Below are 17937 nucleotides of genomic sequence, written 5' to 3' on the forward strand. Positions count from 1 at the left end.
TGCTGCTGCTGAACAGACTCATGTTTGCCGTGGATTGGGGCCGTGATGGACATGGTGAAATGGGGGATGGGGCCTACCCCTTGGGGAGGAGTCAGGGACCAGTCCCTGGATGCAGAGTGTTCCTCCCCCAAATCCAAGCACATGGTGCAGAAAGCAAGGGTGGAGGTTACTGACCAGCAGTAAGTGCCCCCTACAGGCTCTGCACCCCTCACTGGTGGCATGGGCACTTCAGATGCCAACAGGGAACTAATGTCAGCACAGCAAAGAGACAGGCCATGCTGCCAAAACTGAAGGGCCTGAGAGCCCTATGAAGGGCCATGTCCTCAACCAACGTGTGCTCAGCAGGCCCCTTCCTTTGCACTGTTCCTAATGCAAGTGAGTGACATCGTCAGGGATACCACAGCTGTTGCTATGCAGCTGTGGCTTCTCCCATTCTGCAGGTTCTGAGGAAATTACAGGGGCCGTGGAATTCCTGTAGAACTGGGGATGCAGAGCAGATGCAGTGTGCCACCCCAGAGCAGGCTGCCTTCCAGGTGGTGTCTATATCCCTCTAGTCTGTACAGCATGTTGGGATCCAGCACAAGGGACAGCACAGAAAATGGAGGTTATTATTACTGTTTATTTTAGAAGGACAATTAGTATTCACTTTCTCATGTTCCCAGCACAACCAGACACCTTTTTATGCTCTACTGCCTTCTCTAGCTCTCAGCGTCTCCTGGACAGCAGTCTGGGGCCGGGTCGTGAAAGTTGTATATAAAATAAAGTTTATTATCACTTTAATGAAACTAACAAATATATCAAAAGCAGAATTGCGAGTACACACTTTTTAGTGCAAAAGTACAAGTAAGAGAGAAGCTTAGTGAGTTTTCTAGGGGGCTTTTACCATCTCAGTGCCCAGTGCAGATCTGTAATGCTTAGTACATTATAGGCATGCCATTGCATTCTACAGAATATCTATGTTGCATTAGCTTCTGTACTATTTGGGGGGAGGGGACAGATTCCTGGGTACAGATTTTGGCAGGAGGCGCCAGCATCACAAATCTAATGGAGGAGGGGAAAGTGTGGCCATGAGCACTGAGCCAGCCCCTCCCAGCAAGCCTCTATCAGTTGCCTCCTGGACTATGCCGGAGCTAGTAGCAACTCCCAAGGTCACAGTGGTAGAAAAGGGCCTCAAGGGTCATACTTCTTGAGCCAGCATCAGTCACTCCATGCTTATGTGGGCCAGATCCTCAGCTGGAGTCACCCTTCAGTGGAACTGTGCTAGGCTCACCCAGCGGTGGAAATGGGCCTGGGTGCTCTGGGCACGCGCACACACAGTTTGACCTTGATACGCTGCACATCAATTATAAAAACCCTTTTGTTTTAGAAAGTAAATCAATTTTTGTCCACCCTGGTTGGCTGGGCAGGTGGGTACAGCTTGTGTGGGATCAGGGGAAAGTTCACAGTCTCTTGCCCAATCATGGAAAACTCCCGCACTGCCTGTACCTGAAAGGGGAACCTCTCCTGGTCAAGCTGCATTGCTGCGGGGGGTCAGGGAGATCTGGAGATGGAGCACCTAAGTCTTAGCAGTCCACATTCCAGGAGTAAGATGGGGCAGTTCTCTTGCAAGAGTTTCCAAGCTGATCACTGACACTTACCGGGTGAACTTTGTATAAGAAATGGCTCTTTGCTGCTGGTGCTCTGTATTGAGATTGTGATATGTGTGAGCCTGATCCACTTCGAACTTACACCTACATGCCTCAGGAGGAGCTCTGCTGAAGTCAGTGGAGCTAGAACAATGGAAACCTGGTATCGGAGGAGGGGAAGGCACTGTAGTTCAGTGTCTGTTGTTGGTATGTTTGTGACTTGCAGAGCCTCCCATTCTAGAGCCTTCACACAGCTCCTCCAGGGCACCTCATTCCTCACCTAGAGCAGCCCCCGCTGGTGCAGCCCTGTGCTATCTCTCGATGTCTTCAAATGCCTTTCCAGAAAATATACTTTAGCCAAACACGAGTGATTGGGTTCAAAGCAGGGGTAAGTGGGTGAAATGTAATGCCCTGTGTTATACAGGGTAGGTAAGTTAGATGATCTGATGGTGTCTTCTGGCCTAAACTCTATGCATCTGTGAAAACCCATTTTTCTGGGATCTAAGACATCATTTGTACCCCACCCTCCAGATTCAAAAGGGTGACACTTAAACCGCACTATGCCACATGGTCACCAACTCTGCGCAGTTTTGCACAATAAACATTGGTGATCCCACAAAATGGTTGGGAATCCTAGCCTCTAAGGAATGACAAAGCAGCTGCCTCGGCAGCTGAGTGGTGCCATTTCTATACATGCAATGATTATAGCTGTACAATCAGGGTGCAGTCAATCTACACATGAGTAGGGTAGCTGCAGCAGCTGGAAGCACGGGGTTATTTTCTGAAAGGCAGTTACTAATTACATCATAATGATTCCTGCAGTTCCTAGATCCTGAATGTTTGCAGGTGACAGGACTGGGCTGTTCTACTGGCATGGCCATTCAGAAGAAGGCAGCTTTCATGGCAGTGTTTCCAATGGAAAGAGGGGTTTCAAAAACCAGCTCATTTGGCTGCCCCCTAGGTCATCTTCTTGGCAACGCTGGCGTAGGTGCGTTCTATCTCCTCGTTGGCTGGGCATGTGTGGCTGAACTCATCACGGGAGTAGGCATTGTGGAGGTAGCGCCAGATGCCTGTCATTTCCGCTGGGATCTCGAAGTCACGGTATTTCTTGGCAGCAATCTAGACGGGTGAAGGGTGAGAAAATGCAGGTGATTATTAGACTTCTGGGTATCAGGATAAGATCTGGCCCCATGGACCTGGAAGCCCACAGGCTTTGTTGTTAAAGCACTGGTCTGGCATGCAGAAACTCAGGATTCACTTCCCAGCTCCATCATTGGTTCCCTGGGGAACCTTGGGCAACTCACCTAATCTCTCTGTGCCTCAGTTCACAGCTGTAAAACGGGGACAATAATCCCACCTTGGGCCATGCCCAGCACAATGGGGCCCCAGTCTCAGCTGGGGCCTCTAGGTGCTATAGTAGAACCTAAGAGTTACAAACTGATCAGTCAACCACACACCTCATTTGGAACTGGAAGTACGCAATCAGGCAGCAGCAGACAAAAAAAAAAGGCAGTACAGTGCTGTGTTAAATGTAAACTACTAAAAAAATAAAGGGAAAGTTTAAAAAAATTTTTTGACCAGGTAGAGAAACTGTTTCTGTGCTTGTTTCATTTAAATTAAGATGGTTAAAAACAGCATTTTTTTCCTGCAAAGTTCCAAAGCTGTGTTAAGTCACTGTTCAGTTGTAAACTTTGAAAGAACCAGAACATTTTGTTCAGAGTTACGAACAACCATTCTCAAGGCATTCGTAACTCTGAGGTTCCACTGTAGCATGTTGGACCAAACAGGACTCCATGAGCAACTAATCTTGATTTGGAATTCCCAGGGTGCCCCCTAAAGGTTGGCCACGGCAATCCACGTAAGAGCGGGAGTGAAAATCATGAAGTGGATGAAACAGTGAAGTCCACTGAGTTCCCACAAATCCCTCCTGTCTCTTCTGGATCAATACCCTCATTCAGAGGAAGAAGACAGCCAGATTTGAAGCTTAAAATCTCAGCTTTCTTGGCTCATCCATCCAGCATGTCAGGGATGGCTATTACACACTGTGCTCTGTTCCTGCAGCAATCCTCTCCCTAATTTCAAACTTATTGTTCATCATGGATGAGATCGATGGGTTCAAGGCTGTTAACTCCAGAAGCAAGGGAGGGTTGCAGGCAGGAGGGGAGCTGTCCACCCAGTCTGGCTTTGAACCAGAGACACAAAGGTGTCCCAGCGCTTCCAAAAGTACTGGCTGTGAAAGCCATACTTCTGAAAATAACATCAGAGCTTCACACTGGACAGAAGGGGTGATACTTCACACTGGATAGAAGGGGTGAAACCTTTACTTGGGACATCGCCTTTGAGAGCTAGCCAGGAGCTTCCCAGACCTTGGCTGACAGTACTGTGTTTGGGTCTGGCTAGTACTGTTGGTCCCTCACGAAGAGCAGCGGCTGGAGTGGGGTTGTCCCTACAGGTTTCTCTCCAGTGCTTTTCCTGTTTAGCTTTAGATCCGTCGAGTGATAGAGCTTCCTTCACTCTCCTTGGGATGAAATTCACCCATGTTTAATGCTCAGACCTGGCTCAGCTGTTCTAGCCTCCCTTGCCAGTCCACTGCTCAGCTAAATGCCCTACTGAAGGGACAAGCGAGACACTGAGCAGGGGATGGTGCCAAAGGGGATGAGTACAGACAGGCTTGAGTCAGAATATGCTGAGCTGGAATTGGACAGTGCCTCAGCTCCCCAAAGCTTCACAAGGTCAGATATGGTGAGCTGGCTCTAGTTGGGAATGTAAAGGAACCTGTATTGCTTTGGGAGGTGATTCTCCCAAGCCCCTAAGGCCCAGATCCTCAAAGGTACTCATGTGCCTAACTGGCATTGATCTCAATGAGGAGGTAGGCCTAAGTGATTTAGGAGCACAAGTCCTGCTAACTGTCACAGGACCTTGCACTCCCTGGGCATGAGGGCACTTTTGAAAATCCCATACTTCGTGTGCTGGCCTGCCCTTTGACCCAGAGGTTGTGGCCTCTGTAGCTAGCAGGTGGATTTACTTTGATGATGTGCAGCTTGGGCAGCAGGTTGCAGTCAGCTAACGTCAGCCTGTTCCCATCCAGGAACTTCCTGTTGGAGACCAGGACTTCCTCGGTACTGTCCTGGTCGATTTCTTCAGGGAGTGGGTTGTTCAGGTAGTTATCCAGGCGTTTGAACTCCCTCAGCAAAGCCTTCTCAAAATCTGCACCCAAGGAGAAACCGCAGCGTTAGTGTGAAAGACCTTGAGCAGATTCTGCTCTCACACCCACCAGTTTTACTGCAACTCCACTGATTTCAGTAGAGTTACTCTTGATCTACACCAGCCCAACTGAGATCACAGCCAGGGCCCCTGGCATGAGATAATGAACCTGCCCCAATGTGTAGGTATAGACACAATCCGCGCCCCTGCCCCCACCAAAAAAATCTCCTCCCTCATAGACAAGTCCCTGATACTTGTACCATTGAGCTGGGCCATACCTGAAGAGGGGTTTCCACCTGGGACCACTGTTGGAATTTTGGTGGAGAAACCCCAGAATATATCCTTTCGGCACCTTCCAAAGAGCTATAGGATCTGAACATGTCCCTAATACGTATTGCCACCTTCTCTGAGAGGGACTGGTTAGAGGGGGTTGGCCAAACCAGTGGTAGACCGCCTCCCCAAGCCCAGATCCACCAAACACAGTGCGATGTCCGCTGCCCCCAGTAGGGTGTGCCAGAACTGCTCAGAGTGTGTACAGAACAGGGCTCTGTGCAGGCAGAGCTGTCCGAGCTGCTCCTTTAGCAGCCACCTATCCTGATGCTCTGCTGCTTCCAGGCCTTTACAGCACAAGCTATGGATCATGATCCTCAAATGGTGCTGGGTGAAAGGCAGGGTTGCTTCTGTCCTTCCACTTTATTGCTTTAATTGCCAGGGGCATCACTTGGGCGGGTGGAGTGTGGGAGACAGCGGGGACTCCAGCCCAGCCATAGGATGCCCTCTCAAAGAGCAGGAATCCTGCACACAGGAATTGTCACCAATACTCAGCACCTTCAGATCCCTGCCACTGCTGCTGAGAGGCATTCCCCCACCCCCGCCCCGACCTCTCCTGGAGCTCCCATTCTGTGCACCGACATCCCCAGCTTCATGGACTGTGGACAGCTGAGACACCCTCTGGATCCCCCTGGCTGAGCGAGCTATTTTTCTAATAGGTTTTGCTTCAGGATCCAGGGAAGTAAATTTCCAGGGGAAATGATGGACTCAGAATAATAAATAAAAATACCCCAGGGTTCCTTACTCTCATTTGCTTCCTTGTGGGGATTCTTGATGTATGCAGAGAACTTGGCAAAGATGTTGCTGCCCACATCAAAGGACTCCTTGTATTTGGGGCTCAGGTGTGGGTACCTTAAAAAGATAAATGCACAGAGTCATATATGGAGAATTCACTCTGCCATTAGAAGGATACTCAGCTGCATTCTCTTCTAGTGACTATACAACCCACGAGGACTGAGATGGGTTCAAAAGCATAAAGCCCTGCAATGATCAACCTCATCTAACTTCCTGCCCAAGGGATAGAGGGAAGCTCTGAGCTCTGCTGGCACTTCCAGGATGCTGGCTTCAGACAGGTGTGCACGGATTGGCACGGAGGGGGAGATGGAAACTCACACAGCTCCATGGGGAAATGCCTTTTGTTCTTGAGGTATCCCAGTACACCCTGCATGCCAATATCAGCTCAGCTGTTGTGTTAGGCCCAGCCCTGCACTGGCCCCAAGATGGGTTTTGCCAGACTCAGGGTCTGTCAACACTGCAGTCAGAGAGGGGAATGCAGCCCGTGTAGACAGACCCGAGCCGGTTCTGACCTAGCTAGCTCCGGCAGCAATAGCAGCAAAGCTGTAGCAGCACAGGCTAGCGGCTCCAGTACCTATCCAGTGGCCTGGGGCGAGGCATGAAGGATGAAGGGTGTCCCAACATAACACTGTTGCAGGTACCAAAACCTCTCCTGGCAAGGGGTGCTGTCCTGTAACTAGACCTGACCATCTGAGCAAGTAATATGCTTTTTCCCATGAGTCTGTTTGTCACAGTGTGGCTCTCCCCTTTAAGGAGAGCAACCTCAGCTCAGCCCACCTGTAGGTTATTAATGCCATGCCCAGGCAGCTGGTTGGCAGCTAACGAGTGCCTGGACCTGGGGAAAGGTAGTTCAGCTGGCGGCGGGTGCACCTAGAGGAGGTTCCCCAGGAGATCAGCACTACTGCTGGCTGAGCTTTCCTAGGGCAGGAGGGGGGCTGGCGGACTCTGAAATGCAAGGGAAGTAAGCCTGCCTGGATTATTACTCAGGCCATGGAGAAGGCTGTGGGACTCCTGAGCTTAGGGGAAGAGGCTTGAATTAGCTTCCAGAAGAAGGGGAAGACTTGAGGGGCTAAAGAGCTTTGAACTCTGTACAGGAGTTAATCTATAAGCCGTTGGTCTAAGTGCTCTCTTCTGGGAGAGGAGAGGGCAGGACTGCACCATGCCATTGCACTGAGTTGAGACTCACACCTGCCTCATCTCTGTGCTGTGCCTACTGGGCTGAAAGCTGTGAGGTGAGTGAGGATGGAGAGCAAAGCCTCAGTGTTTCATGTGCTCAGCAGTCGCCCAGTGAAACGCTTGAGCCTTGAGCGTTGGTGTGTCCCATGGTCGCTAAGGGTGTACTCCTCCAGAGGCATTTCAGCCCCTAACTCCCACAGGAATCAGGCCTCTCAGGCCAGGGCTTTCAGAGGGGCTCAGCCCCCGCCACTGTGGACAGATTTGCAAAAGATCCCAGCACCCAACATGCGCCCAATGTGCTGAACTTGTTTGCAGATCTGGCCCTAGGACTTAGAGGGTACCTTGGATTCCTCTAGCATGAGCTCCTGGAGTGCCCGCATGCCAGCTTGCTTGGGACATGGGTGCAATCTGGAAAGGGTCATGCAGTGATGACCTCTAGCTAGATATGTCCCAAAGCCTGACTAGGCACAAAGGGGAGTTTTCAGGGCAATATGGAGCTGAAGGAGGAACCCCGAGCTAGGATTCTGCTCCCTGCTATCCAAAGACTGTTGCTTTGGGTTCCATCCAGACAGCCATGCAGCCAGCAACAGCTGGTAACTCATCAGGGGGGTAAGGGGGGGAGACTCGGGAGAGCCACGCAGCTTTCTACAGCTCAGGATCTGGCCTAAAGCCCCAGCTGTGAACTGTTCCGGCCCTTTAAGGTGTCTCCTGTTTACCACTGCAGCGAACAGTCGGGGAGAGAGCCAAGAGTGAGCGCATCATAACCGCTCGGCCAGGAGCTGGCTGCATTCCTAACCCCTGGGCTGGAGTGTTCGCTTTGGCTCAGCTACATGCACCTGCCCCTTTCAAAAACAAGCAGAAAAAAGGTTTTTGAATCCCTTCCCCTCCCCTGCTTCAAAAATAACGGCATCTGCTTCTTGGGTCTCTAAACCGATCCACCTGCACGTTCTCACCACATCCCCCACCCCTGTGGCTTGCCTGTCGAGCCCTTTTCCCTCTTTGCCTGCATCCAGAGATCACACAGTGAATTTCCTTCCATTGTGTTATCTCACAGGCCAAACTGTTTCCTTGCTGCTTAGCTATTCATAGAGGAAGGGGGTTGGGGGTCACAACCTTAAACCAACAGTCTCACACTAGGCAAAAGCCTACCTCTGCTTCTTCCCAGGGACATACAGCAGTACCTTGGCCTGAGCAATACCTTCATGGAGAGAGCAATACATTGCTCAGAGCAAGGGACTAGAACCAGGGCTCCAACATTCTACTTGCTGCCACTGGCTCCCAGTCCCTCTCTGTGCCTCTGTCCATGCCCCCGCCACACAAGATAACAAGATGAGTACCATTGCTGAACCAATCAATGTTTGCAAAGTGCAAGGAGTGAGAGGGGAGGCGGGGGAAGCCCAGAATTGGGTAAGTGCAATGGCCACTACTGCACCCATGCCATTCGAGCTTTGTCATAGCCACGGATCTAGGCCCAGTGTTCTGATCTGGTGGCAGTTCACATCTCCTGGCTGGAAGGTGGCAAAGAAGTACATAATACTATGATATTAAATACTTAGGAGGTGCCAGCATCTGCTCCAGGAACTCCTCGATCTTAATGAAGTCTGTTTTCAGCTCCTTGTTGAACAATAAGAATGGAGGGTTGGTCCCTGGAGCCAGAGATTTCAGTTCTTCAGGTTTCCTGAAATGAATTTTTTTTTTAAAAAAAAAAAGAGGGATTCACTGCTGAGGTGAAGGCCTCACTGCAAGTGCAGTGTCATAATCTCATCTCACCACCATGCACAACCACCAAGAAGAACATAGAATGGTAGGACAGGAAGGGACCCTGAGAGGTCATCTAATTCAGCTCCCTGCACTGAGGCAGGACCAGTAAACCTAGAACATCCCTGAGTGGTGTTTGTCCAACCTGCTCTTAAACACCACATGGTGAAAGCATCAAATAGTGAGAGACACAGATTAGTACATGGAGGAGACACAGTGGTGAAAAGGAATCATGGGCCCTGTGTTTTGGAGCCAGAGCCATGCTGATCAGGAGAGGGAGAGCCCTAGATAAAGGGCCAAATTATACCCTGAGTTCACAGCTCCCATTGACTTCACTGGCCATTGGGACATCCATCTTTGGCAGCCCACGGGATATGTGTAGTCATTTCAATTTGCCAAGAGGGCTGACTGCCATCTTGTCATGGCCCTGTCACTACAGGACATCTTGAATGAATGTCCATGGACAAATGTTTGTTGTTCACATTGTGTCCCCAATTGCTTAAGGTACAATGGCCTGAACTTTGATTTTGGGGCCAAATTCCCTGCAGGCTTATCCCCTGTGTAATTCCAGGGAGGTCAGTGTGTGTGTGTGTGGGGGGGGGCGAATAAGTGAGGGGAGAATTTGGTCACAGCTAGACCTCGTAATGATGCCAGTCAACTACATCTATGCCAGTGATGTGGCAGATGTAATGAAAGGGAACGTGATGCTGACAGCGGGAAAGATCTGAAGTGTAGATTGAAGAGCAATTGAGCCATATGACACTAAGATTTTGTTTCAGAGTAGCAGCTGTGTTAGTCTGTATCCACAAAAAGAAGAGGAGTACTTGTGGCACCTTAGAGACTTTGTTGGTGCACACAAACCAAGGGGCAGCCCTGAGCTCTCCTGCTGTGTACTCTGGATGTCTCACTGGCAAGAATTACCTCTGTTCCCTTACCTCGTCATGTCCACTGTGGTCACGTTGAATTTGACACCTTTGAGCCACAGAACCATGAAGAGACGCTGGCAGAAGGGACAATTCCCAATGTTCTCGCCATCCAGGCCAGCCTGCAGAAGGAGCAAAATAGACCAATGCTGCTCACTGGGCATCAGATGTCTCCCACAGCTGGGCCTCTGCAAGTGGCTTTGGGCAAGGAGCTGCTAGCACAGCTCTGGGCTTGGTAAACAGGCAGTGGCAGCATAACGGGTGATTCACTGGTTTCATTGGGAGTTAGGCCCAGATCATCAAAGGTGCCTTTCTCTCCATTTTTTTAAAAAAGGAGATTCAATGCAACATTATGGTTGAGATTTCAAATGGACCAAAGATGGGAGATGCTCAGATGGTTCTCATAGCAATTATAATCTAAGTCACATGGCACATTTATAGTCTATCTAGATATAGGCCCAGGCTACACCGTTTGCATATGTGTTTAGGTTTTTTAAGGGATATGTTAGGATTCAGGGGTCCAGTCCATCCCATTAAACAGAGAGACACCTAAGCATGAAATTCAGATCTAGGTTTGTGTCTGTATTTTGGAAATCCCTTCCCAGAAGTCTGGGGGTGGTTAGAGGTTGAGGGTCCATTACAGAGACAGGGCATCAGGCTGTTTAAAATTACATGGGGAAGATGAACGGGAGAGGTGGGGGAAGCCGAGTGCATAGACAGCCCAGTACCGGGGAAGTGCAGTGGCCACTACAGCACCCATGCCATTCTGAGCTTTGCCGGGGCCATGGATGTAGGCCTAGCATTCTGATCTGGTGGCAGTTCACAGCTCATTTGCACAATTGTGAATGATCACACATGAGGCAAAGCAGCAGGTAATTAGCCCCTAGTACACTAACTTTCACCCAGGCTTGGGGAGCTAAGTCAGAGGAGTTGTGTAACGGGGGGAGGTATAAGTTATAGGTGGCAGTGGCCAGAGGCTGGATTCACTAGCCCAGAGAGCCTGCACTGAACCCCTCCAGTGCATACAAAAGCAAACATAACATTATCAAGTCACACTTAAACAACCCCCTGAAAGGCTGAATTTAATCTAGCTATTTATACCACCCTTGTCACCATGGTATCTGAGCACCTGAAATGCACCAACACTGATTGTCATCAGAGCAGGTGGGCCATGCCCCTAGTGGGGCTGCTGGGTTCATGAACCAGCACCACTCACAATGATTCTTTTGTAAGCCAGTGCGATATTGTTTCTGTTTCCTGGTGGGAGCTGGGTCAGAGGGGAAGGCAGTATGAAAGCTCTCTGTGCCCCTTGCTGCCATATTTTGGAAAGCCTGTCTCTAGAAGCTGGATTGTCAGGGGCTCTTGAGACAGGAAGCGCGAAAGGGAGGGGGAGGCTGGTACACTCAGCGCTGGTGGTAGCAGTCGGGGAGGGAGGCACAAAAGGAGGATGGAGTTTGATAATGCATTCAACAGGAAGGGAGGCTCCTCGCTGGCAGGAGGAAAAACTCAAGAGGGAGGGTGTGGGAGAAAATGCACTAACATGTTCCAGGAAAACAGTAGTTTGTTTTCTTTTCGCTGTTCACTTGCTGATTTAAAGGGACAAGGCATAAATTCCCAAAGGCTCAGATTTTCCATGAACCAGACAAACAATTCCCTTTTTAAAAACGAAAGTCAGTCTTCAGCCAGTGCAACAAAAATGAAGAACACTGCAAGCCTACTGGGCAAGTCCTGAGGCTACCTTGTCAGACAAAGATTACACCCCTCATTCTCTGTAGAAATCCTAATAAACAAATACATCTAGACAGGCTCCTCCAGGAGTCTTGCATGTGTTTGGAAGACTCTGGGTTGACTCCAGCCCAGGTCAGTATAGGAGAGGTGGGATCGTTCAATACAAGGCTATAATAACTCTCAAACTGTTGGCCCCTTCTCCAAGTGGGGTTCTACTCTGAAAAGTGACTGTAATTATGCCAGCTGGGGGGTTCCACATTTATAAATCCATAAGCTGGGCTCCTTCTCGTGCATCAGTGCCAGCAGAGCAGGGTCTGCAGGCCACACTGGGCTCTCAGGGTGACATTTTCAGAAGAACCTAAGGGTAGATTTTTAAAGGTCGTTAGGCCCCTAACTCGCTGGAATTGGCCAGCTCCAATGTCTACACAGCAATCTTACCGCCCCGCAGCCCGAGCCCATAAATCAGGTGGCCCAGGCCAGCTGCAGGGGTTTTATTGCAGTGTTGACATACGCTTAGGCACTGGGGGAGTCTCACTCCCACTGAAAGTCAAGGGCCAGACTTTAGAGGTGCTCAGGTGCCTAAAGATGCAGCTAGGTGCCTAAGAGGTACTTTAAAATTCCCACACAAGTTAGGCACCCAACTCCCATGGGCTTTCAGTGGGAGTGAGGCACCCAGCCTGCTTAGGGCTTTCAGAAATCCCATTAGGTATCTGTCTGCAGCTTTAGGCTCCCGCACCTACATAGCTTGGAAAATCAGGCCCCTGCTCACATAGGCACCTTTGGAAATTTTACCCTGATCCATCAGACTCTTGTAAAGACAACTAGTGCATCAGAATTAAACCAAGGAAAGCTGAAGGTTTAAATAAACAAAATGGCAATTTAAAAATGTTCCCCCCTTACCTTTACTATGCTGAAAAGAAACTATTCAAATGAATATTCTCCCAAGAGTATATTCTGATACCATTTCTGATCAGACAGCTGTGTAATCAATAATTTCCATCTCAAGAGTCATATGGAACAGGAATAAGCCACTAATAATTATAAGGCCTCAGCACTGCAAATGCATACATGCCTAATTTTAAGCCCCTGAGCATTTCCACCCAAGTCAATAGGACTATTCAGAGACTGAAAGCCAAGCCATGTGTTTGTAGGACTGTGCCCTCTTGCTGCTGAAGCAAATACCATTTACAGAATGGGGGAGGGGGAATCAGAATAAAAGAATTAAGAGAAATGGAGTAATTTAGGTCCAGATCCTCAAAAGTATTTGGGTGCCTAACTCCTATGGGTTAGACAAACAATGAAATTATGGGAACAAAGGTAGGCCAAATGGGATGAACTGATTAAATATGAACAAATGAATTAATATGATTTTTAAAAATCAATTTGTATATCTACCAGCACTCAGACGTTCTTCTGCCTCACCTCCGCTTCATGCCCTTATCTGCTGTGTTTGTCACCCCCTCTTTTAATGGGTGTGTAAGAAAATAATTTGGACTGCTCACAAAATCCTACTTGTCGATTTTAAAAAAGGTAATAACTAAAATCTTTTCAAATAGTCATATTTACAAATGAGGAAAATCTTCTGGGTGCTGAAAGCTTAGAGAGCTTTATTGCCTTTCTCTGAGACCTTTACTACTGCAGAGAATTGAAAAAATACCAAACCTGTAAACCTAAGATGGAGACTGGCTACCCTAAAGCCACTGATAATGGGAAGCTGAGCTTTTCGGTGCTAGATGGCTGATTTGGATTCAGACTAGGCCACAGACAGCTGGAAATCATTACCTGCTGATTTATGGAGACCTATTTGCAAGGAGTGAATGGTCTCCTAATTCCACAGCTACAATACAAGTGGTACTGAAAGAATGGTGACAGGTTTCAGAGTGATAGCCGTATTAGTCTGTATCAGCAAAAAGAACGAGGAGTACTTGTGGCACCTTAGAGACTAACAATGTATTTGGGCATAAGCTTTCATGGGCTAAAACCCACTTCATTAGATGCACGGAGTGGAAAATACAGTAGGAAGATAGATAGATATATATATATATATACACAGAGAACATGAAAATATGGGGGTTGCCTTACCAACTCTAATGAGACAAATCAAATAAAGTGGGCTTTTATCAGCAGGAGGAAAAATCACTTTTGTAGTGGTAATCAGGGTGGCCCATTTCAAACAGTTGACAAGAAGGTGTGAGTAACAGTCGGGGGAAAAATTAGCGTGGGGAAATAGTTTTTAGTTTGTGTAATGACCCATCCACTCCCAGTCTTTATTCAGACCTAATTTGATGGTGTCCAGTTTGCAAATTAATTCCAGTTCTGCAGTTTCTCACTGGAGTCTGTTTTTGAAGTTTTTTTGTTGAAGAATTGCCCCTTTTAGTTCTGTAATTGAGTGTCCAGGGAGGCTGAAGTGTTCTCCAACTGGTTTTTGAATGTTATAATTCTTGACGTCTGATTTGTGTCCATTTATTCTTTTGCATAGAGACTGTCTGGTCTGGCCAATGTACATGGCAGAGGGGCATTGCTGGCACATGATGGCATATATCACGTCATGCTAGTGCAATTTGCAATTTGATAAATGGCCCCTTACAATACACTCCTGAGCTGGAAGGAGCTCTCCCTGCCATTGCAATGGGGGCAGCCATATCATCCAGGCTTGAGAGTTCAGTGACAGCTAAGGAACAGCTGCTGGGGAGGGAGAGCGACAGACACAGAAAGATTATTGCTTGGGTGACCCAAAGAGAGGACCAATCTTGCAGACCAAGGGGGAATGAAGGGATAGAAATTGATTGGAGCAAATTGCCAGAGTGAGGGCACAGGGAAGATCTATATTTTTTCTATTATTTTACAAATTAATCCAAAGCTGAGTAATGTTAGACAGAGCTGAATTTTAACAACAGAATGATGATTGTAGAAAAAAGCCAGTCCAATGACAGACAGACAGATCCTTAACTCATATAAATTGGTGTAGCTCCACCAACTTCAGCGGCGCTGCACTGATCCATAGCAGCTGAGGATTTGGCTCTTAGTTTAACAGTTCAGGCAGTGGCCAGTCTATCACCAGTTCTGACACAGACTTCCTGTGTGACCTTGGGCAAGTCACTTCAAGTCAGATTTTTAAAGGAATTCAGGCACTAACCCCCCTGGAAATCAAGGGAAATTCGGTGTCTTTAAAATACATCCTTAATGTCTTTGTGCCTCTCTTCCCCGTCTATAAAATGGAGATAATCATTCCTTTCTCCCACCCTGTCTGTCTTGTCTTCACCACAAAGTTGACTTGAGTTATAACTCGAGTCCCATCCGGACACAAAACTTTTGACTCTAGTGTGGTGATGCTGTTAGTTCCTGTACACGAGCCCAAGTGTGGGTATAGGGTAAAGCTCAAGTTAGTACAACTTGTCAGCTGCTGGTATGACCACTCTGCAGTGTGAATGCAGGCTAGCGTCACTCGAATGCTGATAGTTCTCTGATGCCTTCCCACAATTCCCCATGTGCCCAGAAAGGAGAGGCAAGTTTCCCCACAACCCACTGACAAAGAGATCATAGAGTGGCTCAGCCTACAATAATGCAAAGAACCATCGGATGGCCCCCAGGAGCCGTCATGCCACACATGAGTGAATGCAATGTATGCTGGTGTGGACACAACAGCTCAAGTGTTAGTCCTCCTTGTGGCTGGTCTCACATACGTGAGGCTAACTCCAGAGGGGTAAATTGAGTACGGCTAACTCAAGTGAACTGCAACGAAGACATGCCCAGGGGCCATGCCAGGGACTGTCTCTTACTATGTGTTTGTACAGTGCCTGGCTCAACAGCGTATGCCTCAGGAATAGAAATAATGATCACAAATAATAGCTTTTACCATCTGAAGATGCATGAGTTACAAGGAAGAAAAATCAAGACAAAGAAGTTCTCAATAGATCTTCAGGAACTGCCACTCTGGGAACATTAGCAAAGGTAGGTAAAAGGGCAGCTGCATCACACCATCCATGTCCTATGGGTCAATATCTCTGCCAGGAGACTAGACCAGGCGCCAAGCACCCAGTCCTGTAAGGTGCTTGGAACTACGTGTTCGGCACCTTGTGGGAAGCACTCAGCATCTCACAGGATTCTTCTCCCCCACAAAAGAGTGTCGGGGTTTAAGGCCAGATTCTCTCCCACCAACACTGGTGTGAATGGGGTGTAATTCTAAAGTTACTCCAGTGTTACTTGGGGAGCAGGATCTGGCTCTTGATCTAGAGAGGTGCTGAGTGCCTACAACTCCCATTGGGATCTGTGGTTGCTCAACACCCCTTTAGATCAGACCCTGTTTCATTAAAGCCTGCCTGCCAAAGATGGTTAAAACACAGAGACTGTTACAGTAGGGGACTGTTAGTTTACAACCATACTACTTGTTCCAAGGGGGGTTTTTACTGCTAAATTAAGTAAGTTTTAGGGGAAGTACTGACTAAACGTTTGTTTTCTGTTTCCCTTCTCTAATAAAAAGTCCCTTGATTCCGAAGCAGTTTTGAAACAATCTTGTGTATCATATTCCTGCCTCTCCCTAAGATAGTTAGGGACTAGCTAGGTAACAGTGATAAAACAGGGAACCACAGAAGCATTGAATTCACCAGCAAAATACCCTGGGACAAGTTTGGTTTTAACAATTGAAGGACAGTAAACAGGAGATGATCTTAATGAAGTATCTATGTTCAGCAATTTAGCCTAGGCTTTGAGAGGTTAAGGACAGATAATATCTTTTACCTAACCCTGAATAATTTTACTTTGGACAGTCCTGTACATCAACAATGAGAGTGAAGTCTGAGTCCCTAGATTTCTAACATAGACCGAGATAGCCTTCTGTTATTTGCTGTGGGAAGGATTCGTTGTAATAGTTGGGGAATAAAACCTCCTATCTCATTTAAATGACACTTTTAGAATATTAAACATTTCTTTTTAAAAGACTCAGAATCTCAACAATATTTGCAGCCTGAAATCTTGAGCATTTGCTGTTTGCATCAAAATGCCCTAGATAAAGTCACGTGTTGTTCTATTACTGTGATGGTGTAATCAGTGGCCAGCCAAGTAACAAGCACAGGGCCGGGGAATTTAAAGTTGTGGAAGTTGTTCAGAGTCATCTCTCTCTCTCAGACATTCATTTAGAAATTCAGGATATCTGATTTATTTATTGCTCTCTCCACTTCTGCTAAGAATGTTTTGAAGAGGGGAGTTGAAGTGTTCCAAAGGAAATCCATCCCCAAAGCACTTAACTGAGGGGAAAACATTTCTACAGCAAAACAACTGTCAGCTGAATAATTGACACAGACAGAGTAAAAGAGAGGCAGAGCAGTTCAGAGAGTCTGTCTTGCAATCACAACTTGGAGAGAAGCAGAAATTGAATGAATGTGTTTGTATTATTGTCTGTTATCTCTTCTGGACAGGATCATGCCTTATCTGTCTCTGTAAGGCACATGCCATATTTACACTGCTGTACATATGATTTATATCAGCATAACAACAATTAACAACACAACATCACACCAAAATAACTTGATCCCCTTGATAACTTTATAACCTGACGGTTCCTTTGGCACTATGCAGTAGAATGCCTAGATCCCTGCAGAGCCCAGATTCAGAATTCCTCCAGTCTGGGCATGCTTGGCACCCGTTTCTGCCAACCGCTGTGCACACACACATGTAGTCATGGGTCTATTTGACCATATGTACCGCTGACAATTGCAAATGGGACAATGCCCCCCACTCTGAAATGATAAAGAACTTGCAAAAAAATCTGCAGGTAACTTCATCAAAAGTAACTGGTGAGTTTAGTGGGTCATTGTCCTTCCTGCCTGGGGTGAATCCAGTGTGCAGAATTCATAAGCGTACATGTCTCTGAAACTCACCTTCACGAAAAGCTCAATCTCGGGCTCCTTCCGAGGGCTGTGCCACTGGCTTGCCATCCTCTCTGCTTGTTCAAACTGCTAGCCGCTCTCCACTGCAACAAGTTGCTCTGTTCTCTGCTGCTATTGAACCTCTAAGTGGAAGCAGGTGGCGATCCAGTGGGAGAGCCGCTGGTGTACGGTGAAGGACCTCTCTAATGAAGATACACCAAGCCCCGTTGCCAGCTTCCACTCACCAATGGGCAGTTCTATCGTGGCTCTTTTCCTTCCTCCTCCTGAGTTCTGAACTGAGGAGGAGTGACAGAGTGTGTGCAGCAGCTGCTGGAGGGGCAAGGGTATTTCCACAAGGGCCTCCCAGTTGTGACTCAGCATCCTAATCTATCGGAGAGCATGCATGAGGTCCCCCTGTCAGCTATCAAGCAGACCAGATGCTGCCCTGAGCTCTCTCTGAGCCGTGGGCTCATGTCCCAGAAAAGATCCTTCCACTTCTGTTACTGTAACCTCCCACCCATGAGATCTTTTGTC

General features: G+C 47.8%; 1 protein-coding gene across 2 annotated transcripts; it reads right to left on the reverse strand.

Annotated features, from left to right (window-relative positions):
* Positions 1-692: 692 nt before the first annotated feature.
* CLIC2 (chloride intracellular channel 2) lies at positions 693-17937 on the reverse strand. 2 transcript variants are annotated; one of them, XM_074963046.1, is made up of 6 exons: positions 17416-17937; positions 9824-9933; positions 8683-8808; positions 5905-6011; positions 4651-4832; positions 693-2744 (listed from the first exon to the last, which is right to left on the reverse strand). In XM_074963046.1, the coding sequence occupies exons 1-6, from the start codon at positions 17470-17472 to the stop codon at positions 2583-2585; spliced, it is 744 nt and encodes a 247-aa protein (XP_074819147.1). In that variant the 5' UTR covers positions 17473-17937; the 3' UTR covers positions 693-2582. The 2 variants fall into 2 exon arrangements, with proteins under 2 accessions (XP_074819147.1, XP_074819148.1); XM_074963047.1 differs by lacking the exon at positions 8683-8808.

Source organism: Natator depressus, chromosome 9, assembly GCF_965152275.1.
Source record: "Natator depressus isolate rNatDep1 chromosome 9, rNatDep2.hap1, whole genome shotgun sequence".
Lineage (NCBI taxonomy): Eukaryota > Metazoa > Chordata > Testudines > Cheloniidae > Natator > Natator depressus.